Below are 27,971 nucleotides of genomic sequence, written 5' to 3' on the forward strand. Positions count from 1 at the left end.
TCATGGAAACTGTTTGACAAAAACATTTTCTCTATCATTAACAGCTCTTGAAACTGACTCAGTGCCATCTTACTTTAATAATGCACTTGTCCAGCCTCTCTTCAAAAGCCCCATCTGGACCCCTCCATACTTAATAATAACAGACCCATTTCTAAACTCCCATTTCCATCCAAAGTGTTAGAGAAAGTTATTTATAAACAATTAACAGACTTAATGAGAAATCCAATCTGGTTCCACAGCACAGAGACTGCTTTACTCAATGTCACCAATGACCTTCTTCTAGCAGCTGATACTGGTCAGCGCTCCATCCTAGTTCTCCTTGACCTTAGTGCTGCTTCTGACACAATTGATCAAACCATCTTGAAGGAGCAGGGTGGAAGTTTGTTGGAAATCTGCCACCTCTGGCCATTGCGGCAATATTCAGTTTGAAGTTCCAAACAACAACATCCTCCCTGATAATAATATAACCCCCTGAAATGGGCTTACAGAACTTGCCCTTACATTAGTTGTTGTGTTTCTGCATGCATGCACGATTCGAAGAGGCAGCCACCAGACACAGAAATGCGTAAATCAAGTCGACTACCTTAGAACACCCCGGGCAGTAACAACATGTTTATATGCAAACTGATTGTCGGATAAGACACTTCATTCTAGAAAGCTCTTTTTCTGGACCAAAACAGCGTTGGTAAATTAAATATTTTTTTCAAGGGATCTTATTCACTTAGTGCTATCGATTAAACATAGTCATTACAACGATTAGAAAGCTTTTAGAAAGCTTGAATGTTACATACAGGACTTTTAATTGACCATCTTAGAAATTGTGTGGGAATTGCAGACACTGCCCTAAATTGGTTTACATCTTATCTCTCAAATAGGCAGTTCTCAGTTGGTTTGGGTAGCTGTTTCCTCTCTGACACTAGTAAAGTGTGGAGTGCCTCAGGGTTCCATTTTAGGCCCCATTTTGTTCTCTTTATATACGCTCCCACTTCGTCATATTATTTGTAAACGTATTTATTTTCATTGCTTCGCTGATGACACCCAGGTATATTTGCCTATATAATCCAGTGATTCAAACTAAATGTTGGATGTCTCAAAATGTTCTCCAACTAAACGAAAACAAATCTGAGATCTGAGTTTTGTTTGGCCCTCCTAACTCCCCAAATCTGATTCTTAGTAATCTTGGTTGTCTGTCTACCATTGTCAAGCCTGTTGCCAGAAACTTAGGGGTCATTTTTTATTCTGATCTCAATTTTAATGAACCGGTCAAAAGGGTTGTTCAGTCATGCTTTTATCAATTAAGAAATATTTCCAAAATAACATAATTTTTGTCCTTGCTGACCTTGAGAAAGTCATCCATGTTTTTATTTCTTATAGATGATATTCTTGCCTCAGTCAAAAGACCCTCTCTCGTCTCCAGCTGCGAGGCTTTTAAGCAGAAGTAAGAAAAGCAATCTCATCACATCAATTTTAGCCTTGTTACACTGGCTTCCAGTAGATTTTAGTATTGATTTTTAGATTTTATTGATTATTTATTAAGCAAGACATGGTTTAGCCTCAGTATACATTGCAGACCTTCTAACACTATATGAACAGAAGCGCAGACTTAGATCTTCAGCCAAGGCTCTATTGACTGTTCCAAGGTCTAGACTGAAAACTAAAGGTGACCAGGCTTTTGCCTTTATGGAACGGCCTGCCTGAAGACATAAAGCTGCCAAACTCTGTGTCTTCTTTTATATAAACCTGCATTTAATGGTTGTTAATTCATCTAGATGTTTAAGTATTATTGTGTAATGTTGTCTATTGTTTGAGATAGTATTTGATTTCAATGACTTGCCTGATTCTCAATTATATTTATTATATGAATGTTGCAATTTCACTTATGCCAATGTATTTCTATGATCTCTTCTCTTGTTTAGCAGCACTTTGCAACCTTGTTTAGAAAAGCGCTATACAAATACATTTATTATTGTTGTTATTGTTATTATTATTATTATTATTATTATTACCCTTCATCTCTGATAAAAATGACTCTCAATATTTTTTAAATAGTTTTTGCTGTCCTCTAAATGACCTACTAGGAGTGCCGTGAGTCTTGTTCAATTGCGTAGAAATGCAAGAAATATGCTTAAAATGGAAAGAAAAACATATATATAGGCCAACATATAAAATCAAACCTACGCCCATGCAGCGCATCATCAGCTTCAGCATGACACAATCCTTGCTATATCAACATAAGACCTTAATATAGAAACTGGATCAACTCGTACAGAAACTACCATCACCCAAGTAGAAACCCGTTCTGGTCCGGTCCCCTGGAGTCAGAAACTTACCCCAGCGACCAGGAGAAGGGATCCGAGCAGAGCTGGAGAACTTCGCTGCTGTAAACTAAATCAGGTGTGCTTCACATTCTCTGTACCCATTCTCTCTCTCTCTCTCTCTCTCTCTCTCTCTCTCTCTCTCTCTCTCTCTCTCTCTCTCTCTCTCTCTCTCTCTCTCTCTCTCTCTCTCTCTCTCTCTCTCTCTCTAGGTTACTCCATCGCACCGCCGTTAACGGCTCTAAAATCAAAACCGAACCGTGAGCCGTTCCCTTCAAAGCCCAAGCGCAGAGGATGCGGTGTGTTCCGCGCGCGTCTCTCCTCCCGGTAAAAGATGGGGAGGAGGAGGAGCGTGCGCCAGTTAACTGGAGTTTTGTAATCCCCTCCATCGGGAGCCACGGGGAGCGCACTGTGCAGCGGACCAGGACCACTGATGTAATGTTGTTGTAGTGACACCTTGTGGAGGATTTGGGGACCTGCAGCTTTTTTACTCGAGCGCAGGTGCGTCGACTACTGCAATGAAAAGATGCGTCCCGTTATTTAGGCCTAGTCTAGGCCCTAGGCTACAATAGCCAGCAGCGGATCTGTATAATGAATGTAATTTGAGAGGAGAATGGATTTGAGTGGTGCCGAGAATGTGCATTCGATACAAAAGCATGGTCCTTTATGGAGAGAACATTATAATTTAGATATGCTTTCAAATTCTTCAATAATGTTTTTTTCTTCCTGAATGTTTGTTGTCCAACATCATGAGTAAGGATGCACACCACACAAATAAAACACATTTTCTAGACATTACTAACAGCAAATGTATCGTATATTCATATTGCTTTTTTAATTTTAAACGGTCCTTCCATATGTCTTCCACTGATGTTCTGCAGTTTGCTCAGATTTGTTAGGCCTCCATGTGTTGTTAGGCCGAATTGATTAGGCCTAATTTGTTTGTCTGTTGTGGTGGTATACCGTCCCGCATTGTGCAGCCCGACCACGCCCCGTCGGACTCTTGTGCGTTACATCCGGGCGCTTTGTTGGTTGACAAGCCTGCGAAGATGGCGACTACAGGGAGGAGTGCATTATTATCCTCCAACTCTACTGGACATAACAGCACACTGGAAAACACCAACTCAGAGGACGAGGATGGACAGAACTTATGGTGGGCGCAATTGACATTTGTCCATTTATTATGATTCGGTTCGAGACGCATAGCGCCAGTTGTCCAAATGCTGATGCACCTCGACCATGGTTTGACAGCTAGCTAGCGGCTAGCAGAAGCAGATTGCCAGTGCAGTGGTACTAGCCTCATTGTATGAATGGTGACTGACAATGAAGCAGTGCTAGCTACTTGTGCCAATTGGCCTGATCTATCAGATTTAGCCACTACTAGCTATAAACGTTTGCTAACGGACTGTTCTCTTTGCAGGTCGTCTATCCTGAGCGAAGTATCGACGCACTCAAGATCAAAACTACCATCGGGAAAGAATGTCCTCGTCATGGGTGGGTATCTCTTTCTCCTGGGCTATCCTGTAGCTATCCAGTATCTCCGTTATAAGGCTTGCTTTATTAGCTAACTGTCCATGCACCTGTCAGCCGGCTAGGGAGATGCAGCGAATGATTTACAGCTATTTTGCCTGTGCATTACTAAGGCCAAGGCCAGGGCTGCTATTCTGATGAGTAAGTAGTAGGCTATGACTCTAGTAAAAACGCATTATAAGCGTCGATTGCACCCTGTCGCCTCCGATTAAAATCATGGACGCACGGATGCAGTGCAAGTCATCGCTTTGTGTCGCCTTGAGATGAGGCTTTTAGGACGAGCCGGTGTTTGTTTATGTAAGCTTACTCGACGGCAGTGTTATTGGCTATGTCATCCATCCACCGCGCAGCACCGTGACAACGGGGTGCCACCCTGTTTCGGTCCGCGTGCTTAGGTCGGATCTCACTGTCACCCGCATCCGCCCCGGTAACCACACCGGGGATAATCCGATGCTAGTTGATGAAGGCTAATCATTGTAGCAACTATTATGGCTGTGCCATTCTGCCCGTGGCTGTCTGTCCGTTTACTGTCATTGAAATCAATGTTTATTATTCTCGGGCGGCCCTCTCATTAATCTTAGCAATATGTTCTCAACAATCAGCAATCTCTTCTCGTTAGTGTGGCGAAAGAAACAGGCAGCGAGCTAATGAAGCTGTTATCGACTGTACATTCAGAAACGAGTGTGCCAATACATGGCATGGGGTGGCCAGGATCTGTCAGGTGACTGTAAATGAATCAATATTTAAACAAGAGCGAATCGTGTGCGATGTTATTAGGGGTGTGGTTGTGGTTAGTGGGGGTTACAGCTGGAGCAGAAGGTGTTGTAGACGGATGTGACGGCCAGTTTGTTGCAGATATAGAAGTGATATATAGTCTTGGCTGGCATGACTGCCCATTCAAAGTTTCCTGACAAAGAACTCTGTTCAACAGGGCCCAGATCAGTCATATTGTTGATAGTAATATAATATATGCAATTTTAGCTGACGCTTTTATCCAAAGTGACTTACATTGCAGTGAGTGCATACATTTCAGTATATACGGTCCCGGCAGGAATCAAACCCACAACCTAAGCGTTGCTAGCGCCATGCTCTACCAACTGAGCCACAGAGGACCGTTGGTAATAAGTTAGATATACACTAAAAGGGTTTTAAAAGATATGTTTCTTCCCCAGATAGTGGGATTGCTAACTCTGTAGGGTTTTCATCTGTCAGCATTTCAATAACTGTGTTTGATCATGTTTATACTGTTTTTGAATACCTGTATTACTTTCTGCTCTGTGTGTGTGTGTGCAGGTGAGGTGGGTTCAGGGAAGACCACCCTGGTTGCTAAGCTACAGGGTGTTGAGGAGTACATGAAAGGGCGTGGCCTGGAATATCTGTACTTCAGTGTCCACGATGATGACATTGACGGTAACCAATCACAGCTCTCCTCTCACAGATCAGCCATTCACTCAAACAGCTTTTCACCAGGAAGTAAAACTAAAACTGTCTGTCTGTGTGTGTGTGTGTGTGTGTGTGTGTGTGTGTGTGTGTGTGTGTGTGTGTGTGTGTGTGTGTGTGTGTGTGTGTGTGTGTGTGTGCGCGCGTGTGTGTGTGTGTGTGTGTGTGTGTGTGTATTCCAGACCAGACCAGGTGTAATGCGTGGGTGTTAGATGGAGACCTCTACCATAAGGGTCTGCAGGGTGTCGCTGTGCCCGTCGATTCCGTAGGGGACTCATTGCTATTGGTAACCGTGGATATGTCGCGGCCGTGGAATGCTCTGGACTCTCTGCAGAAGTGGGCTGCCGTTGCTAGGGAACACATTGACAAGCTCCGGGTCACCCCGGAAACACTGAGGGAGCTGGAGCACAGACGTGAGTATATATATATATATATATATATATATATATATATATATATATATATATATATATATATATATATACACACACACACATGTACACACAGATGTGAGTTAACATAGTAACACAACTACCAAATGGCACTTAACAGCTGAAGTGTGTGTGTGTGTGTGTGTGTGTGTGTGTGTGACAGTGGTAAAGCAGTTTCAGGAGTATGTGGAGCCAGGCAGTGAGGAGGGCACCCCTCAGAGGAGAACTGAAGAAGAGGAGAGCGTTCTGTTGCCACTCGGAGAGAACACACTCACACACAACCTGGGCATACCTATGGTGGTAGTCTGCACCAAGGTACACACACACACACTCTATCTCTTTCACCTTGCTGGCCAATGGTTGTGTTCTGTTTTCATCACACACACACAGTTGTTCTCATGTACCACTCGTTTCTAAGAACCACAACAAACTCTGGGGAAAGTAATTGTGTGTGTGTGTGTGTGTGTGTGTGTGTGTGTGTGTGTGTGTGTGTGTGTGTGTGTGTGTGTGTGTGTCCTCAGTGTGATGCCATCAGTACCCTGGAGAAGGAACACGACTACAAAGACGAACACCTGGACTTCATCCAGTCACACATTAGACAATTCTGTCTGCAGTGTATCCTTCAGCTGACCTCTGACACCTCAACCTTTTAACCTTCCAACACCACCTACCTCTCTGCCTGTAGTGTATTAAAGAGGCATTTTACTCAAAATAGAATCACTTTGCTCATATGAGTCCCTGTTGCAGTTTCCCTGTGGCTGCCCCATATAGAGTTAAAGTCATTGAGACAAGCTTGAGCCAACATGGCGGTTCCCCTGTTGCAGTTTCCCTGTGGCTGCCTCGTGTACAGTTAAGTTAGTTCAGTGAAACTGTGTTGTCCTTGACTGCGGTGTCAGACGGAGCATCTCTGCTCTACACGTCGGTGAAGGAGCTGAAGAACCTGGATATCCTGTATAAATACCTGGTTCACCGACTCTATGGCTTCCCCTTCCAATGCCCTGCTCAGGTGGTGGAGAGAGACGCAGTCTTCATGTAAGTCATGTGTGTGCGTACGTACGTACGTGCATGCGTGCATGTGAGAGTTTGTTGATCCTGTGCACTGTGTCAGGTCTTAACCATTCCTGACCCATTCCAAACCCAGGTCTAGTCCAGTACAAACCCAGCCCTTCTCCAGATCTAACCTAAATCCTCTCTCAGTCCGTCAGGCTGGGACAATGAGAAGAAGATCTCCATCTTGCATGAGAACTTCCAGACACTGAAAGCAGAAGACAACTTTGAGGAAGTAATAGTCAAACCCCCAGTCAGAAAGGTATGCTCTCTCTCTCTCTCTCTCTGTTTTCACCCAGACCGCCTTTTCTGTCATGTTGAAAGAGAGAGAGAGAGAGAAAAGGCCTAATCCCTCTCTCTCTCTATTTACCATCCATCCTCTTGCTCTGCAGTTTGTCCATGAGAAGGAGATCCAGGCTGAAGACGACCAGATGTTTCTGGTGAAGCTGCAGGTGTGTGTGTGTGTGTGTGTGTGTGTGTGTGTGTGTGTGTGTGTGTGTGTGTGTGTGTGTGTGTGTGTGTGTGTGTGTGTGTGTGTGTGTGTGTGTGTGTGTGTGTGTGTGTGTGTGTAAATTAACTGTTGCTTAACTGTTGCTTAACTGTTAACTGCTGCTTAAACAATGTCTGTATGCATCTGTGTTGTCTGTATGGCATTCTGATGTGTGTGTGTGTGTGTGTGTGTGTGTGTTTGGTTTCAGTCACTGCTCTCCAAACAGCCTCCTGTGGCTGCAGGACGACCAGGGGTGAGTATCCGTAACTGTGTGTGTGTGTGTGTGTGTGTGTGTGTGTGTGTGTGCGCGTGCGCGTGCGCGTGTGCGCGTGCGTGTGTAACCTCCTCTGTCTCTCATAGGACCCAACCAGCAGAGCTCCGAGTGGTTCTCCCAGGACAAGTAATCGATCAGCGGCGGCCAACGTAGCAAACGCCATGCCCCAATCAGGTACCGACGTTACTGGTCTGTGTCTGTGTCTGTGTCTGTGTCTGTGTCTGTGTCACTCTCTCTGTTCTCTCTCTTTCTCTAGCAGGTCAGACCAGTGAGGGGGTGCTGGCTAACTTCTTCAACAGTCTGCTGACCAAGAAGGCTGGAGCAGGGGGGCCAGGGACGCCAGGCGGCGGTAACAACACACCAGGGACCGTACGCAAGTCAGGTAGGAGACACACACACATACATGCGTGTACACACACAACAAGCACGCTCACACAGTGGTGAGGTATATTAGACTCTAGAACACAGTAGGTGGGGTTAGAGGTCAGTGGGGTTTTTTCAGTGCTCTTCTCTCCTTCACTCTGTCCCCTCTGTCCTGTCTTCCAGAACTCTGAATTCGCACATGGTAAACAGTGTGGTAGTGGCTAATCGCATGTTCCACACACACATACACACATACACACATACAGACACACACACGCAAACACACACACACACACCTTTGAACTCTCACCTCATACCACTGTGTGTTTGTGTGTGTGTATGTGTGTGTGTGTGATATTCTCATTCGAATGTGATTCACAGTGCGCTTGTGTGTGTGTGATTGTGACATTCACATTCTGACCATAATTCACAACGTGTGTATGTATGTGTGTCAGGCAGAGGATGCTGGCCACGTTAAGGTGTGTGTGAAGTTCTTAAGCATTCTTACAGCATCCTGTCCTCTCTGCACTCCCCCCCCACCCCACCCCCCCCGACTGACCCCTGACCCCCCACCTTCACCCCTGACTTCTGTTCTGTGACCGTTGCCTTGCATCAGCCCCCCCGCCCCTCTCCCCCCCCATCCCCCCATCCCCTCGCATGCAGGCTGCATCACTTCTGACTCTCTCCTCTGGGCTCTATGGATGTGAGGGTGTTTGCTACCATGCATTACCGTGTGTGTGTGTGTGTGAGGGTTCAATAATGGGTCATATTGACGTGTGTGACTGTAGCTTCAATGATGTGTCACATTGATGTGTGTGCGTGTGTGCGTGTGTGCGTGTGTGCGTGTGTGCGTGTGTGTGTGTGTGTGTGTGTGTGTTCTCCGTAGGTTCCAAGCTGGGTCTAAGTGATGTCCAGGCGGAGCTGGACAGGATCTCGAGCAGAGAGACAGATACGGAGACCCCCAATGAGACCGCCGCCGACAGCCAGGATACATGAAGAGGAGGCCTCCTCTTTCCTCACCCCTCCTCACCCCCTCTTCTCGCCCTCCTCACACTTCCCCCGTCACACACAGAGAGAGAGAGAGAGGGAGGGAGAGAGAGGGAGAGAGAGGGAGGGAGGGAGTGAGTGAGTGAGTATGACGAGGAGACACTCACTCTCCACTCTAAAGAGATTTCACCCCTCATCCCCATATCATACTGTACCTGCTGCACTGTCTTCCTCCTGCTCTCTCCCTCCCTCCCTCCATCCCTCCCTCTCTCTCCCACCCCTCATTCACTGTGTTGCAGAGCTGAACGTCAGGCTGCTGTGTCAGGGGACGACCTCTATACTTGTTACCTACTGGGCTGTTTTTATCACTACAGAGAGAGAGAGAGAGAGGGAGGGAGGGGTGGGGAGAAGGAGGGGGTGAGGGAGAGACTGAGAGGGAAAAGGAGACAGAGAATGAGAGAAAGGAGAAGTGTTTTACCCATTCACCAGATGGGGTGGTGGGGTTAGTCTTTGTACTACAGGAGATGTTCAAGGGTGCTTGTGGAGTTAGGCATACTCGCGTAGTGCGTACTGTAGTAATGGCTGGGGTGTGGATGTGGGTGGGTGTGTGTGTGTGTGTGTGTGTGTGCGTGTGCGTGCGTGCGTGCGTGCGTGTGCGTGTGTGCGCGCGTGTGTGTGTGTCAGTAGTCTTGTAGACAGGAGGGTGGGATAGAGAGAGAGGGACACAGAGTAAGTGAAAAGGACAGAAGGAGAGAGAGAGAGAGAAAATGAGAGGGGTGGAGAGAAAGTGAGAGGGCTAGAAGGAGAGAGAAAGTGAGAGGGACTTCCTCTTGTTAGCTTCGGGTCAGTCTCCAGCAAAATGGATTAATGCACTATATGGATGAACCTACCAGTATTATCCCTGCTGCTGGCATGCGTGCGTGCGTGCGTGCGTGTGCGTGCGTGTGTGTGTGTGTTTGTGTATGCGTGCTTAGGGTTGCAGAGAGTTAAACTGACCAAGAGTCAATCATAGAGAGACTTTGGTGTTTGCGGTTTCAGCCCAAAAGCATGATGCTGCTTGTACTGTAGGTAGATTATGACATCACATAATTCCATGTCAACCATGTTGGCGCCTCCCGGGCCATAGGGATCAGGAACATGAACATGAGATTACAGTTGCTAGCAATCCCAGCAGTAACTAATTAATGGTAAACTCAATTAAATTACTCAATTTAGGTCATCTGGAAAGCTAAGTAAACCTTGGGGCAAATCAGAACATTTTTACCGTTCCCTTAGCAACCGCTGAGGTTGACTTCTGCTAGCAACCGTGACGCTGATGCCCGTGTCAAAAAAAAAGTGTCTCCAGTTCTGTTTACATTCTGCCGTTTTTGGACGTATGGACTTTCATAGTGTGGTATTCTCACCCACCAAATTGACTTACTGAGGTACGAGAAGCTGAACACGAATCCGAACACTAATCATGAACGGAATGGCCAGAGAGGCAGCAATATGGCGTCCATCTCTGAGTTCGACCAAACTCTCTCTATGATGCTGCTCTAACTTGTAGATACAGACTGTGCACTGAAAGGAGGTTGGGTTGGGATGGGTGGGGGAGGAGAGGAGAGGAGAGGGGAGGGGAGGGGGGGGGGGGGTAGTTGAGCTTTATTTGTACAGATAGGATCGCTAGTGATACAACTCCGTAGTTACAGGGGGTGGGGGGGGGTTGGGTGGGTTGGGTGGTCACGTGAAGAATGTACAGTCATCGTCTCGCTGTAATCTGATTGGTCCTGTTATTTCAGAGCTCTGTGGTGGCGTTTGTATTACCAGGTCTGTAATCAGCCAATTAAAGGTGTATTTATTCGGATTCAACCCCATGTGTCCTACTTTATTTATTCTCTCTCTCTCTCTCTTTAACTGTAAAGTAGGAACTCTGTCACCTGCTTTGTTTTCATGTAGGAATTACTGAATTGTATAGTTTCTTTGATGGTGTCACACATGATTAGTACGCTGTCTTTGTTCTCAAAGCTACCAAAAAAAAGCAAAAGTTAAGCATGTCAAATGTTAGCACTGTGAGATATCAACATGAAAATATGACAGAATCATTATTAGAGGATAATCCACATGTTTTAGGTATCAGATTATTGTCCTCTAATAATCTTTTGTTCTTTTTTTTCTCACCAACATTTGTACAATAAATCCCTATGGGTGTATACCATTTTCATAATCCAAAACATTTTTTTAAGAGGATGTTTTTACCACCTACTATGGTGATTGACTGCAGTCTTACAATAATTAACATAAATATGATATGCCCTTTAGGACTGCCAGTTCTATAGGACTTGTCCAACTTCTAAAGGAAATGATGAAATTGACACTCATTCACCACATCAAACTGTACCCCATCCCCTATTGTAAAGAGTCAATGAGACACACATTCACTGTGGAATTTCTAAAATATTCCTCCAATACGTTCAATTCTTTATTTCTACTGTACCTATCCAATAGTCTCATACCTACACAGGTGTCTAGGTAGTGGGGCCTGTGGGTTGTTTCTAGATAGACAGTGAATCGAAACTGGTGCTATATTCTGATTCTCTTCCCTAACCTCCTAAGTGTGCACTCCCCCTAAAAGGAATTGTCTAAGAAATGTCCTGGAAAGAAACTCCCTCTTTCTAGCCAACACTTAAACACATCTGATGTTGTTGACTGTATTGAGAGTAGAAAATGGATAGTGAATAAGACTTGCACACTTCAGGGACAAGAAGGCTGGAGAATCAGATTTTAGAAAAGGGTCTTTCAGGAGGTGGAACATATCAGATCGTTCAGATAGAAATATGTCATGTAGAACAGACATTCTTCTACGTCACACTGTAGTTAATCGTGTCAGATCTATTTCTATCTGTAGAATTCTTCAAACATTCCCCTTTATTCATCTTCATGTCAGGATATTTAACTACACTGGTGAGATTGAAAGGAGTAATATCGCCAGGTCTACCTTGAGAAAGAAGTATTTTGATACATAAAGGTAAAATAGAATAAATGTGTGGAATGTGTCACATCAGTAAGAGTTTTAATAACACTCGCCACACAGGTATCTTGGCAATATCAATTGGTTTATTGAAAGACCTTATTGTTCTCATGTTGACTAAGGTAACACAACAATTTCAGGTTTTTCATTCACAAGATCTGTACAGAATATTCTCAACATAAGATTCAAATCTTTACAGGAGCACCAAAGAAGAAATCCAAAAATATAAAACACTCATTGATTACTGAAAGCATCATAATCTATATGGTCGGATAGATCAAAACAATATAGATCATTGCACTCATATTACTGATACTGTACACACAACAAGCCCTCTCTGTCTCGGCTCTAGTTAACAGAAGGCCTGTGCATTCATCTCTTAGAGTTGGCCCAATCAGCCGCGTCCTATCTAGCTTCTACAGGCCTGGGCGCTGGGGATTGGCTGACAGCGTTGCGCCGACCCCTGTATTTCCCCCACCTGCACGCCGTGGTACAACCCAGTCACTCTGGTGGTGTAGACGTCACCATTGGAGTACTGCTTGTCGAGGTGTGCGGTGAAGGGGATGTTGAACTTGTACCTCTTCCCCACCATCTTGATGGTGCAGGAGTGGTTGGGAGGGATCAGGGCGGTGGCGGTGAGGGACAGGTTGAGGGTCTCGATCACAGAGTTGCCGTTGGTGTAGGTTTTCTCGGCGGTGTAGCCCACCCCCTCAGAGGCTGAGAGGAGAGGGATGCCTACATACATGGAGCTGGAGGTGGTCAGGGAGTTGGACACCCTGGTCTCCCAGACGCTCTGCCTCTCTGTGCTCTCCTGAAGCTGGACAGTCTGCTGCACCACGTGGCAGTTGTGGTTGGAGACTACATACTGCCCCAGCACCACCGGAGGCTCAGAGATGGTGGCCTTCTGGTCTGCGTGATACACAAAGTCATACATTCTCTGGTTGTACCGGTTTGTGTTGAGTGACAGCAGCTGATAACCACTGGTTGTCCTCACGTTGACGCCTTCATACGTCACATCTATGCAGCTGGTGTGAGCTGTTCCTAAACCTCGCACAGACATTCCAACAAAAATGTTATGGCTTGTATGTGTTTTGATTGGGTTGGGTGGTCTATGTGAACTGGATGCAGCCATCCATTTCAAAGGCTCCAGGTTCTCCTCATTCACCAGCACATGAAAGCTGGGGCTACGGGCCTCGACTGCAGCACCATAGGAAGAGTAGCAGTAGGGCCCGAATGAAGGATTGTAAAATCCTGTTGCATACACGTAGCCAATGGCAGGGGTGCAGATGTAGTCATAGCGTTTGGCTGTGGGGTGAAAGACCTTCACAGCCCACTTAGGCAGAGTCCCAGACCATTGGATCCATTTCACGTGTGCGTTGTTTCCAAAGGTGGGCCGTCTATGACTCCTCAAGGCGGGAGAGTCTTCAGGCTGAGCATCTTCTGGAGGAGAGAGGGGCATAAAGCAGGGGCATGAGGCCAACTTTTAGTTTCTTTCAAAAGGTCTCAGGACCCAATAAAACAGATAATTCAACTACTGTAACAGTCTAAACTTAAGGTAAACAATAATTGTTTACTTGTGCACTTACAATAATCGTTTACTTATGTTTAGACACAGTTAGCTGAAAAGTCATTGTTTGAGTTTGACACCCATAAAAACATGAAATGTTTTCGATAATTTTATATATTCACTATCATAGTAATACAGTTGTATTAACCATTGTTCATCCATGAGATATAACATTATTAAAGTCTTGCTTCTGGTCTTGCTTGCTTTTAGAGGATCTCTTGGGAACTCATTTGTTGCGTCTCAATAGTTTCTCCTCTATTTCTCGCGTCATCTCTAGTCTCTTCGCTTCCTTCTCAAAACGCATTGGAGGTGAACATCTAAGGGGAGGAACCTTGGATCCTCTCCTCCAATGTGTTTTCAGAAGGAAGGAGGACACAGGTAATAGAGGAGAAACTACAGAAGGGCATAGAATAAGAATCTCTTTTGAGAACAACTGGACTATACCGCTAGAGGGCAGTATTGTCTTGTGTTTTACAAACATGTTGACATCTGCATCATGTTCATTGATTGTTAATTGATTGTCCTCATGAAATGTATTGGTCAGTTGTTCACAGTGATACACATGGTATTATATACTTTCCATTGGGAGTTAAGGTTTACAATCAGTCATTTAATCTAATCATCTAATCATCTAGTCATCTAATTTGTCAACAATTGCTTGCTAAACACAAGTTTGAAAAGATCTATCTATCTATCTATTTATCTATCACCAGACTGTATGAATCCGACTTTCTTACATTTTAATAGAGACAACATAACAGTATATCATCAAAATAGGTGTTTAAATTGTGATCAGCCAGTATCACAATAGCATGATGAACATAAGGAAGGCTTTTAATCATAGTTCTGGGGACACACAGGGGTGATGACTAGTTGATTAGTTCACTCAGGTGTGTTAGAACTGGTAAAAATCTGAAATGAGCGCTCCTGTGGTCACTAGGACCAGCGTAAAGCCACCTTTCATGCACCAGACAGCAGCACTCACCCTTCATTGTGGTGACGACGGTCTGAGTGACAGTGTATGAGAGCTTCTCATCTGAGAGCTCTGGAGGCTCCTCCGTACGAGGCTCCTCCACGAGGGGCTCCTCCACAAGATTCTCCTGCACGAGGGGCTCCACCACGAGATTCTCCTCCACCAGGGGCTCCTGCACAATGGGCTCCTCCACGAGATTCTCCTCCACCAGGAGCTCCTGCATGAGAGGCTTCTCCATATGAGGATCCTCTACGAGGGGCTCCTCCATACCGAGGGTGCATTGCAGCAGGAAGGTACAGATGACAAATACTGCTAGTCTCATCTGAAAAGCAAAGAGGAACGAAAACTCAGATAGATAACAGAGAAACAATTTCACAAAGAAATAGGCTTGATAACAATATTTGATTTCATACAGTGATTGAAGAATTTAGCATTGTGAAAAAGCCATCTCAGTCTAAGACAAAGTTCTCACTGAAACAGTGCTGTGAAAGATGTCCTCTCAGAATCACTCACCTTTGCTGTTAGAGTCTCAGCTTCTTGTTCTTCAGCTTGGGGTTTGAGTGTGTTTGTCTCTCTCAGACTCTCTGCTATATTTATACCTGAAGAACATGTGAGTCCAGGATTTCTGCTTAATGTTACACTTGTTTCTCTGTTAATTATTGGGTGTTTTATTGATTTGTTGTCTTGTTATTGAGGATAGAAACGTGCACTCACGTGGCCACGTGAGTTAGGCTTGAGATTATTAAGCTGATGTTTTAACTGATACAGGCACTGAATTACTTTTCCCAGTTTCCTTATTGTGGTTCTTAGAAACAGTAACAAACTCCAATAAACACATTTGACATCCTGTCAGAACTTTGGTCACACCTGTATGTTATTGTTGTGTCAGTGCTTTAAATGAGCCCGAACACAATCAATGGATCCACATACACACACACACACACACACACACACACACACACACACATACACATGCACTCATGCACACACACACATACACACACACACACACACACACACACACACACACACACACACACTGAATTACTTTCCTTGTTGTGGTTCTTAGAAACGATAATAAACCCCATCGCATCCCCCACCCCTCACCTCTCCACACACACACACAGACACACACACACACACACACACTCACACACACACACACACACACACAATTCCTCTGACCCCTTCAATGCCATACCAATGCCCTATCGCATCCCCCACCCCTCACCCCTTCTACACACACAGACACAGACACACACACAGACACACACACAGACACACACACACACACACACACACACACACACACATGCACATGCACACTCATGCACACACACACACACACAAGTTCAAGTTCAAGTTCAAGTTTATTTGTTACGTCTCATACACGAGTGCAGGGAGTACAATTCTTGGGCTTGGTTCCTTGACAATGCAGCATACAATACAAATAATACAAATAATACAAATAATACAAATACGCAGTAGTGCAATGAAACGTGCACTCACATGGCCACGTGAGTTAAGCCGATGTTTTAACTGATACAAGCACTGAATTACTTTTCCCAGTTTCCTTATTGTGGTTCTTAGAAACAGTAATAAAATTCCAATAAACACATTTGACATCCTGTAAGAACTTTGGTCACACCTGTATGTTATTGTTGTGTCAGTGCAAGTTCAAGTTCAAGTTCAAGTTCAAGTTCAAGTTTATTTGTTACGTCTCGTGCACGAGTGCAGGGAGTACAATTCTTGGGCTCGGTTCCTTGACAATGCAGCATACAAAATACAAATAATACAAATAATACAAATAATACAAATACGCAGTAGTGCAATGAGGTAGGACAAGACAATAAGTGACATAGTACAATATAAGTGAGACGGTTGGACAGTGACGATGTTTGGGACACAAGACAATAGACATGACACAATTTCAGTATAAATAGTAGAGTAAAAAAGTAAAATACACACACACATACACACACACACACACACACACACACACACACACACACACACACACACAAACACAAACACACACACACACACACACACACACACACACACACACACACACACACACACACACACACACACACACACACACACTCCTGCCCCCTCAATGACATTCCCCCACCCCACCCCTCGCCCACCTCAATGCCACGACTAAGACTTATCTGACTTCCTTGTTTTGGACCGATCCCCCTCTGATAACAGTGAGAGCCTTGATATCTCTCCCCAACACGTGCCCTCCAACACGTGTCCTCCTCTTATTCATACATCGATTTTTCCATTTACAATACTCTCTTCTTGTTTTAGATTGTTTGTATAATTGTATTTATATTTACATCTTACATCATCATTACATCTTACATCACATTGATGCATTTCATAGTGTATGGCTGCTCCTGTGCTTTCTGAGTGTTTCTATAGTCTATAAAAGACTGTCAGGCTCTTGTTCTCGGAGGCCACAGTGAGTGTCTGCAGGTTTTTATCCTTTATCTTTAAATCAATGGCTGATTCAGGCATATTTACTGTATGTTCAAAACAAGTGTTCACTTGTTTTGTACATGGCCATACATGGTCATTCTGCAATTACTTTTACATGGTCACTTAACTGGAAGTCTGTGTGTGTGTGTGTGTGTGTGTGTGTGTGTGTGTGTGTGTGTGTGTGTGTGTGTGTGTGTGTGTGTGTGTGTGTTTGTGTGGCAGGCTGATGAGCAGCTTGATTGGAAACATGATTTATTCGATTTGCACCGAAATCTGCTTAAATGCTAATGAGATATGAGGCTAAACGTCATTCAGTACTATCCATCAACATCCCACACACGCGCGCGCGCGCGCACGCACACACACACACACACACACACACACACACACACACACACACACACACACAGTAACTTGATAATTAAATTGTCAGAGCTGTTGCGTACATTGTGTAGGCCTGTGTTGAGGTGTCTGATAGTTTTTCACACAATTTGTTGAATCCTTTCATCAAATAATAATACTCGCATTCCAATCTAATGAATGCACCTCGCCCTTTTCCACTGTCCCTGCGCGTGCAACTCTCTCTTCTTCTGCGTTACAAATTAAGGCCAATGTTTAAGTATTCAAAAATATGCAATGTCAATTAGCTGTGAAATAAATGTGCTATATAATGTTCCAAATAGTCAATGTAAGAAATGTATGTGATTAAAACAGCGGTCTATATTTCTTAGTGCGGCAGCTTTTTCATCCAGTCGCCATCTTGAAGTTCGGCTCGCGGAGGCATCAGTTAAGGGCGAAGCAGCAGGAGTGAATTTTAACGGGTGGTTCACCTACCAGTTTCTCGCTCATTTTGTCAACTAGTGAAATAATACAACCCGTTCTGACAGAGAAAACGGAGGAGCCCCTTCGACTCAGGTAAATTCATAAGTCTCAGCCACCGTAAATCGTATTTATGATGGTTGATTATTTACCTAGCTACCCACTGGTGTGGAGTAAAGATGTGGAAAGGGAGGGGGCTGTGGACGGTAGGGCTACGTTAGCCAACGTTCTCCGTAAGGTTTTGCTACAGATCTACTTTTCCATACCTTTCATTTCCAGATGAAGATTTCGCTGTGCAGACAATGTAAAACACTACTTTCATCATGCCTTGGTTTGAAAATGTATATCGCTAGCTGATTGTTCAGCTGTTCGACTCATGAGTTTGCATAGGGGGGTTGTTAGATAAATAGTGGTAGCTTAGCTATTCCATGTTGTGAGAGTAGCTAGCGTATTAGCGAGCTAACATAACTAGCCAGGCAGCCAAAGTGAGTAGCTTGCTAACACGGGTTGATTTGTCTTTTAATGTTGACATTTGTTGCGATGGGTTTAGCCTGTGCATGTTGTGTAGCCAGCACTGTTTTAGTGAATGATTGTGCGGATACCGAACGTTATTGTCAGTTAGTTAGCTACTGCTGTTGTGTTTTTCTCCCCAGTAAATGTCGAATTAATGTGACACGATACGACCATGTTACACGGTAATCTGCCTTGACTGTTTCCCAAACAATGGGCCCTCTCCTTTTACCTACATTCCTCTACAAGCTTCAATTCAGAGGAGGAGTCGTGGGTGAAATGCGAGTGCGGGGCGGCGGTGGGGAGTTTCTCACTGGAGGAAACTGTAGCTAGCTGCGAGGTCGGAACTTAGCGGTGGGGGCGATGGAGGGGTGGGGGTGAAATATGCCTTTGATCTCCGGTGCCGCTGAATGGTGAATTGTGCTCAGGCTGGCCTGGAAATACCCGCTGCTCTGCTCCGCTCCCCTGTCGGCTTGCGGTGGTGGAGTCTTGTCTGGCTGGGCATTTCCCGTGATGTTGTTGTAGGTAGTTAGAGGACACAGCAACTTACAGGTGATGGACTCAGGCTTGCTACACAGCCTGGATCTTCTTAGCTCGGAGTCGTGACTGTAGTGTTTGGTTGAAGCCGTTAGGGCTAACGTCTCCTATATAGACCTTGCTGCGTGTATCTGATATGTATATTCCCTGTAGACAGGGATATAACCTACTACAGGTCAGATGTCAGATACACAGAGAGACCTTGAATATGAAATCGGGGATTTGGGCTCCTGATTTAGATTTCAGCTAGGGCTGTGACGGTCATGGGATTTTGGGATCGTCATAACCGTCCAGTTCCAACTGTTCACATCTAAGTATATTATGTTATTTTACAAAGGCCACTGTTGACGAGAGGATAATCTTAAGTGTTTTATCAATAACACAATTATGTTCCAACACCCCAAATTGAGCGCGCGATGCTCATTTTACCGGAGCATGCGGTGTTGTTGAGAAAAACATGTTTCTGAAGGCAAGCGCGAATTGCCGTGAACAGCGGCGGAAAATATGACAGCAGCTTGATGAAATATCCGTTTGTTTGATTAGAATACAGATGAAATCTATCAAGGCGATGCGAAAGCAAATGCGACCCCTGATTGACACATTACCGCATGACAGAGCCAGAATAACCTTGTGGTGGACTGCTGTTGCTCTTACTAAATAGCTAATGAATAGCCAGACACATCCGACGTTTTTAAATAGACGTTATGTGTTTATTCAACAGAAAGCAAGAACATCTAGCATAAAACGTGCACACATTAAACGCAAAAAGTTATAAAAAAGTGAACTTAATACTGAAAGCTCTCACCTTCAAAATGCCCTCCCTTTGGTAGGAGGAGCAGTTTGATAGTTAGACAGATTATGGTAGCAAAACAATTGATAGACATAGTCATAATTAATTTACACTCCTGATATTGGGTAAAGTACATCTATATGGGAAAAAAACAAAAACTTTTACAATTCTCAAATCAATGTATTGAAACGGTTATGATAGTTTTCTTTGAACGGCTGCGTAACCGACAGTCACCACCACAGACCTGGTTTCAGTTTTGGCCTCTAATCTGTTCTCTTGTCTTCACAGATTTGGAAGCTGTGCAGGCTGAGGGCGAGAGAGAACGATGGCTACCCAGTGTAAGTACCCCCTGTAACCTCTCATACACAATAATAATAATACACATATTTTGTATAGTGGTTTTCTCAGTACTCAAGGACACTACATTCCATGGGGAGAACAATAATAGATAGATAACTAAACAGTAAAACAAAAGCACAATCAGTAAAAACAACAATAAAAATAGTTAATGATACATAGATAGTTAAATACACAGAGAGAGACAGCTGAACCAAGCTGGGCTGACCAGGCCTTGTTAGTCATCCTCCGAGGTGCATCAAAAGGACAACATAAGAAGGACCATAACAGAGCCAGCAGAGTATGGTTCTGGTTGGCTCTGTAGTGCGCAAAGCCCCTAAAGCCTCGGGCATGGTTCTATCAAACAGTCCGTGCAAAGTTTCTTCTGTGTTTGCCACGAATGTAGCAGGGCATAGTCTGTGCACTTATGTTTTGAGTTTGTATCTATCTATCTATCTCCAATACAGCAGAAGGCTTTATACACAAATCGCAGTGGATCCTATGAATTCCATTTTTATGGAAAGAAACTCCAATACCAAGCCAACAGATAAGCTAAACTTTATGCTGCTGAGGGACATTTTGTTTGCGGCATTGTGTTAGATTAAAAGATGTCACAGGACAAGACAGGCGCAGTGTATTGTCAGTGATCACAGGGGAACACAAATTGTGTGGACAATCGCCTGGCCAATTAAATTATGCACTAAAACCTCTTGACTGTAGTGGGCTGGAGTCTGGCTGCGGTGACTTCCCAGAGTGACTTCGGCGAACCAATGAACAGTTTGTTTTGTTCGCAATTACGCTGTTTTGTCTGAACACAAACTTAGTTTCCTCTACTATGCACCGAGCTTTAAACCTGATAGCAAAAGGCCCATGTCCATGGACCACAGCCACTCCCTGCCCTTCTCTATCACTCTCTGGCCCTCTCCAGCTGCCCCTTGAGGTCCCTCTGCTGGACCTCCACTGGGGATGGAGGCCAAAAAAAAAGGGAGGTCAGAGTGGTGCTTCAGTGTATGTGTGTGTGGCCTGCACCTGAACAGAGTCATAACACGAGCAAATGAAAACACCACCATGCAACACCTGCATCTGGCAGAAGATCACTGCGTCTTAATGAAGCACTTAGCCAACAGTTCGGTCACTGACCCTTATTTATAGGTCTGCTTCACTGTGAAACAGACAAGAAAACGATGTCTCTCATACGTAGTTCTAGTTTGATGGTTCTGCTGGTCGTAACACGGTCCTCTGTGGCTCAGTTGGTAGAGCATGGCGCTAACAACGCTTAGGTCGTGGGTTTGTTTCCCGTGGGGACCATATATACTGAAATGTATGCACTCACTGTAAGTCGCTTTGGATAAAAGTGTCAGCTAAATGGCATTGATATTATGGCGTAAGGCATTTGTGCTCTATGCCTTTGTGATGGTGTGTTCTAACTCTTATCTCGCCTTCTCTTCTTTCTTTCTCTCTCTTTCTACCATCTCACCTTTCTCTCTCTCTCTCTCTACCGTCTCATCTCTCCTCCGTCTCCCCCACCATAGCTGATCTGATGGAGTTGGACATGGCTATGGGAGACAGCAAGGCGGCGGTCAGCCAATGGCAGCAGCAGTCCTACCTGGACTCTGGCATCCAATCAGGGGTGACCACCTCGGCCCCCTCGTTGAGCGGGAAGGGGAACCCTGAAGCTGAGGAGGACGACGGCCTCTACGACTGGGAGTTCAGCCAGCCCTTCACCCCTGAGACCGCAGGTACGCGCGCACACACACACACACACATATGCAGGTACACACACATGCAGGTGTACACACACACACACGTGTTTGAGTTACATTAATGCTACGCAAAAAGGACTGTATACAGAGTGTGATGTTTTGTAGACTTGTAAAACTGTTTCCACTAATATAACATTATATTTGACTGTTGCTTTCACAAACAACAGTTTCTCTGAAGCTCCTGAGTTAACCCTCTCCTCCCCTCTCCCTATCTCAGACATGGAGGGGTACGCCATGACTCGGGCCCAGCGCGTCCGCGCCGCCATGTTCCCTGAGACGCTGGAGGAGGGTCTGCAGATGCCCACCCAGTTGGACACGGCCCACCCTTCGGCTGTGCAGCGATTGGCCGAGCCGTCTCAGATGCTGAAATACGCCGTGGTCAACCTGATCAACTACCAGGACGACGCCGAGCTCGCCACGAGGGCCGTACCGGAACTGACCAAGCTGCTGAATGACGAGGACCAGGTACTCACTCTCACACTCACACAATTACAGAAATAAATGAAAATAAAAATGCTTTATTTGAATCCACATATGATTTAAATTATATTAGAGGTCATACAGAAGTTTGGACAATTTATGCTTAGAAAAAACAGCGTTTTTCCATCCACACTGCCCCACACACACACACACGCCCCATCTGAGACTGTGAGACTCTCTTTGTCCTAGGACTCACTAAGCTACTGGGCGATGAGGACCAGAAAATATGAAGTGCCCAATTATGACGGCGCGTTCTAACCGTGTGTGTGTCCGTCCGTCCCCCAGGTGGTGGTGAACAAGGCGGCGGTGATGGTGCACCAGCTGTCCAAGAAGGAGGCGTCCCGCCACGCCCTGATGCGCTCGCCCCAGATGGTTTCGGCGGTCGTCAGGGCGATGCAGAATACGGCCGACGTGGAGACAGCCCGCTGCTCCGCCGGCACGCTGCACAACCTCTCCCACCACCGGGAGGGGCTCCTCGCCATCTTCAAGTCTGGAGGCATACCCGCCCTGGTCAAGATGCTGGGGTAAGACCTGAGGGTGGGTGGGGGGTGGAGAGGAGGGGGGAGGAGAGGAAGGAGGGGAGGAGAGGAGAGGACCACAACGGGAAAGGAGCTGCTGGATAACTTTGAATTAGGACGAACACCTACACTTGTCAAGGTGCTGGAGGGGACCTAATTGTTCATCCTCTGTCTGTGTGTGTGTGTCCATGTGTGTGTTGCCCCCAGCTCCCCAGTGGACTCTGTGTTGTTCTACGCCATCACCACTCTCCACAACCTGCTGCTGCACCAGGAGGGGGCCAAGATGGCCGTGCGTCTGGCCGGGGGCCTGCAGAAGATGGTGGCCCTGCTGGCCAACACCAATGTCAAGTTCCTGGCCATCACCACCGACTGTCTCCAGATACTGGCCTACGGCAACCAGGAGAGCAAGGTGACACACACACACATACACGCTGTATTTTTTCTTTGTCAGGTTTTGATAATGCAATCCAGTGCCGCACTGTTCAAAAATCCTGGGGGAGAACCCTGCTGTTCATGCTAGCCAACCTCACCCTAACGTGTGTGTGTTGCAGCTGATCATCCTGGCCAGCGGCGGTCCCCAGGCTCTGGTCAACATCATGAGGACGTTCACCTACGAGAAGCTCCTGTGGACCACCAGCCGAGTGCTCAAAGTCCTGTCTGTCTGCTCCAGCAACAAGCCCGCTATAGTGGAGGCCGGTAGGTACACACACACACACACACCGAATGAAGATGAGATCAAAACATTGCTAGGGGGTTCAAGCACACAGTGCTGAAATATTTTCCTGTAGCTTGCTATTGTTGGTTGGTTGCTATACGGTGTTGTTTGAATTGGAATGTGTTTGTGTGTGTGTGTGTGTAGGAGGCATGCAGGCGTTGGGACTCCACCTGACAGACCCCAGTCAGCGACTCATCCAGAACTGTCTCTGGACCCTCAGGAACCTGTCAGACGCCGCCACTAAACAGGTACACACACCCCTGTCATGTAAACATCTACACACACCTCATCCAGACATCTACACACACCGCAAACACCAACAAAAACTACTCATACTGTGTACACACACAAACTTGAGCTGACTTGATTCTTTCTCTCTCTCTCTCTCTCTCTCTCTCTCTCCCCCTCCCTCCCTCTAGGAGGCGATGGAGGGTTTGTTGGGGACGTTGGTGCAGCTGCTGGGCTCTGATGACATCAACGTGGTGACGTGTGCCGCTGGCATCCTCTCTAACCTCACCTGCAACAACTACGGCAACAAGCTGATGGTCTGCCAGGTAGAGACACACACACAGCTATTTATCACAGTATGTGTCTGGGTGTGTTATACTGACTAGAGACTATTCTTGTTAGGGACATGCAAATTAATATTAGTCTTAGTGTGTTTTTGTCTGCAGTGTGTGTCTAACCTGTACACCTTCTCTAATTGTGTGTAAGGTGGGGGGTATTGAGGCGTTGGTGCGTACCGTGCTGAGGGCAGGGGACAGGGAGGACATCACAGAGCCGGCAGTCTGCGCTCTGAGACACCTGACCTCCCGACACCAGGACGCCGAGATGGCCCAGAATGCCGTGCGGCTGCACTACGGCCTGCCCGTGGTGGTGAAGCTGCTCCACCCACCCTCACACTGGCCGCTCATCAAGGTACACACACACACACACACACACACACACACTGGAGCCATACAAATATACACACTGACCTGCCCTTATAATTGTGTCTACACACACACACACACACACACACACACACACACACACACACACACACTAACTTCTGCCGACCTTTACGAACTAAAGTGTGTTCTTCCTCCCCGTCTCCAGGCCACCGTTGGTCTGATCCGCAACCTGGCACTCTGCCCGGCCAATCACAGTGCCCTGCGGGAGCAGGGAGCCATCCCTCGGTTGGTCCAGCTGCTGGTCAGAGCCCACCAGGACACCCAGAGACGCACCAGTATGGGGGGCAACCAACAGCAGTTTGTGGTAAGTGCGCACATACATACACACAAACATACATACACACTCGCGCACGCACACACACAGTTTCTGTCTTATACATTTGCTCTCTATCTCTCACACACACACACACACACACACACACCCACTCACTAGCCCCATCCGCGTGTGTGTGAACTGTGTTTGTTAACACAGGAGGGTGTGCGTATGGAGGAGATCGTAGAGGGATGCTCAGGAGCCCTGCATATCCTGGCCAGAGACGTCCACAACAGGATCGTCATCAGAGGACTCAACACCATTCCACTCTTCGTACAGGTAAACACACACACACACACACACACACACACACACACACCCTTAACTCTAACCCTCTATACAGGCGCAATACCCTGTTACCATTTCACTGATAAACAAGCAGAAGGGTCTTCAATATCAGGAAACTCAACCTTTTTTTGACCCCTTTGGTCACAACTACTTCTCTCTGGTGTATAATCATATGGATGAAAAGAGTAATGCCCCCTCCCCCCCCCCCCCCCCCCAGCTGCTGTACTCCCCAGTAGAGAACATCCAGCGCGTGGCTGCAGGCGTGCTGTGTGAGCTGGCTCAGGACAAGGAGGCAGCCGAGGCCATCGAGGCAGAGGGGGCCACCGCCCCACTCACAGAGCTGCTGCACTCACGCAACGAGGGCGTCGGTGAGTAACACACACACACACACACACACACACACACAGAGTACTCACTGGAAGAATGTTGTGGGTGTGAATACATACATACATATATATGCACAAACGCTTACACACACACACACAGGGCTAACAACAAGCTATACACACTTGCAGGTACATTTGTTTCTTGGCAGATGTGGGCTAGATGTGACTGTTAGCGTGTTAACACTGTCTTCTCCCCTCTGTAGCCACATACGCCGCGGCTGTTCTCTTCCGCATGTCGGAGGACAAACCACAGGACTACAAGAAACGACTGTCAGTGGAGCTCACCAGCTCCCTCTTCAGGACAGAGTCTATGGCCTGGAACGAGGTACGCACACACACACTCTTACGTACACACACTCACTCACTTGAATCCTTCATTTGGGTTCACAGTAAGGTCATACTGATGTCATGGAAATATCAATATGCTGCTATATTTTGTATTTTTTGGGTAAACACCACTGCTTTGTTTTTGTATGTACGCTCATTTTTGTAATCTCTTCTCAGCCTGGAGACCTGGGTCTGGATATGGGGACTCAGGGAGATTCTCTGGGCTATCGTCAGGATGGTGAGTGGGAATAGTTCCAATTTCTTTGTAATTGTAGCATTTAATCTCTCTATCTATCCCTCCCTCCCTCCCTTGTGAGTGACTAGGCTATTCCCTCCATCCCTCTAGCCTAGCCTTATCTACCTCCACTCCCTCCCTCCCTCCTTCCTTCCTACCTTCCATTCACTGTAGCTGAAGGATAGTATAACATGTTTACTTCTCATGGGTTGTTGTCCCAGTGTGGGTGATGCAGTGCTCTCCTCTTCTATCCTCCTTCCCTTCCTTTTCCCTCCTCCCTTTTCTTGATGTGTTCTTGTTACTTGTTTGTTCACCCGGTACATCAAAGTGTACAATCTTAGTTGTGAACTTTTCACAATGACATTTTGGTGAAATAAAACTTAATTTGACCCTCTCCCCCCCCCCCCCCCCCCTCTCCTCTCTCAGATGGCTACCGCACCTTCCCGGCGGCCTATGGCCAGGACTCCCTGCTGGACCCCATGATGGAGGGGGCAGAGTACCATGGCGATGCCCTCCCCGACCTGGGGCACCATGGAGACACCCTGCCCGACCTCGGCCATTCCCAGGACCTGATGGACAGCAGCCAGCTGGCCTGGTTCGACACTGACCTGTAGGAGAGGTAAGACACACACACACACACACACACACCGTATCTTTGTTTCACAGACTAGTCCAGGGTTCTCCCCAGGATTTTTTAACAGCATGGCGCCTCGCATTTATTCATGTCAAAATGCGCAAAGAGGACAGAAAAAAACGTCAGTTTTTAACAACAATGTCGCGATCAAAGATGGTTATTCTATCATGACTAAATATATTGTTTAATTTGTCTTGAAATGTTTACATAGTGGCGCTGCCAAGTTCACAGAGAGGCACAGCGCCAGCCACTTTTACATTGTTTGGGGAGAACCCTGTAGTCTCTCCTCTCTCTAGTTCTGAGTGTTCCATCAAGTCTGCATATGTTTGTGTATGAGAAGATACGCTTATGTATGATCTCTCTCCCCCCCCCCCCCCCCCCTCTCTCTCTCTTTCCCCCTCTCTCTGCAGCTGTAGTCTGAATAACTCTACATTGTGATTGGTCTGTATCGTCTGAAGCTGCGTTGTGATTGGCCTGTAGAGTCGCTGAAGGTCTAGAGAGGGGATGGGGGGGGGGGGGGGGGCTGGGATTTCTGAAAGTGCCTGACATATGAACACACAGAGAGCTTGTTACCACGGGAACGTCATAGGAAGTACTCTTATTTGGAGGAGGGGGGAGGGAAACAAGGGATGAAGAGTTGGAGGAGTGGAGTGGAGACAGGGGAGGATTTGGAGCTGGAAGCCTAACTAGGAGAGCGCACACGAGGTGGATCTAAAGATGGAATCACAAACATGTTTTGGCCTTTTGCCTGTTTTCTTTTTCTTATTTTTTCTCATTTTTATTTTTTTTGTAATCCTCAAGTCTGTTATGGTACTCTATTGACCCAGCTTGCTTTAAAACTAGCCATTCTTATTGTTTCCCCTCTTATTTGCCAATCATTTGTAAACTCTTTTTTTTTTAAAGTATGTTATGTAGTGTTAAGTTATAGTGGTAATGTTCTATTCAGTTACTATATCTCTTTATCACGGAATGTTTAGAACACTAATCATCAGTTGAATCGTACTCTTGACTACAGTGTAACATTGTGTAGGTTTTTTATATCAGAACCAGAAATGGGGAATTATAATGCATTCTTATACGTGCTTGTTGAAGCATAATAACATATGTCAAGTGTTACAACTGTTCTAAAGGTGGGGTTGGGGGGGGGCGGGGGGAGGGTGTTATTATCAGATACAGTGTTTTATAATGCTACACTGGTAGGTTAACCAAACTGTTTTTTGTATGCTACCATCACTGGTTGTCTGATAGTGCATATGCTAACAAGCAATGTTTTATATGCTATCCTAGGGAGTGTGTTGAAACAGTGTTTTTATATGCTATCTATCTCTGGTAGGTTGGTATGATATGGAACAGTTGTAGCCTGCTGTGCTTATTTTGGAGACATGGATATTATGACATGACGGCTGAATAATAAAATGGCCTTTTATTTCATCCATTGTGTCCTGGTTTTGTTTCT

At 45.9% G+C, this 27,971-nt stretch overlaps 3 protein-coding genes across 5 annotated transcripts; 2 read left to right on the plus strand and 1 right to left on the minus strand.

Moving 5' to 3' along the window:
• Positions 1-3,364: 3,364 nt before the first annotated feature.
• Positions 3,365-10,442, plus strand: dync1li1 (dynein, cytoplasmic 1, light intermediate chain 1; the record flags this gene model as incomplete). 2 transcript variants are annotated; one of them, XM_083681134.1, is made up of 13 exons in its annotated part: positions 3,365-3,468; positions 3,736-3,809; positions 5,139-5,255; positions 5,468-5,698; positions 5,880-6,031; positions 6,238-6,331; positions 6,613-6,748; positions 6,914-7,025; positions 7,156-7,215; positions 7,462-7,506; positions 7,614-7,701; positions 7,784-7,909; positions 8,777-10,442. In XM_083681134.1, 13 exons carry the CDS (start codon positions 3,365-3,367, stop codon positions 8,884-8,886), a joined length of 1,449 nt encoding a protein of 482 aa, XP_083537260.1. In that variant the 3' UTR covers positions 8,887-10,442. The 2 variants fall into 2 exon arrangements, with proteins under 2 accessions (XP_083537260.1, XP_083537261.1); XM_083681135.1 differs by having other exon boundaries at positions 7,787-7,909.
• A 1,851-nt stretch (positions 10,443-12,293) lies between these two features.
• LOC310812572 (natterin-4-like) lies at positions 12,294-14,692 on the minus strand (the record flags this gene model as incomplete). Its single annotated transcript, XM_083681195.1, has 2 exons — positions 12,294-13,324; positions 14,437-14,692. 2 exons carry the CDS (start codon positions 14,690-14,692, stop codon positions 12,294-12,296), a joined length of 1,287 nt encoding a protein of 428 aa, XP_083537321.1.
• A 3,010-nt stretch (positions 14,693-17,702) lies between these two features.
• LOC310812306 (catenin beta-1-like) lies at positions 17,703-27,946 on the plus strand. Of its 2 annotated transcripts, none has more exons than XM_083680806.1 (17): positions 17,703-17,826; positions 19,856-19,905; positions 21,436-21,642; positions 21,884-22,131; positions 22,432-22,670; positions 22,872-23,073; positions 23,216-23,360; positions 23,524-23,627; positions 23,799-23,933; positions 24,094-24,297; positions 24,478-24,636; positions 24,805-24,924; positions 25,151-25,301; positions 25,523-25,644; positions 25,824-25,884; positions 26,308-26,500; positions 26,926-27,946. In XM_083680806.1, exons 2-16 carry the CDS (start codon positions 19,893-19,895, stop codon positions 26,493-26,495), a joined length of 2,298 nt encoding a protein of 765 aa, XP_083536932.1. In that variant the 5' UTR covers positions 17,703-17,826; positions 19,856-19,892; the 3' UTR covers positions 26,496-26,500; positions 26,926-27,946. The 2 variants fall into 2 exon arrangements, with proteins under 2 accessions (XP_083536932.1, XP_083536933.1); XM_083680807.1 differs by lacking the exon at positions 17,703-17,826 and adding an exon at positions 18,013-18,034.
• Positions 27,947-27,971: the final 25 nt, after the last annotated feature.

Source organism: Argentina silus, assembly GCF_951799395.1.
Source record: "Argentina silus genome assembly, chromosome: 11".
Lineage (NCBI taxonomy): Eukaryota > Metazoa > Chordata > Actinopteri > Argentiniformes > Argentinidae > Argentina > Argentina silus.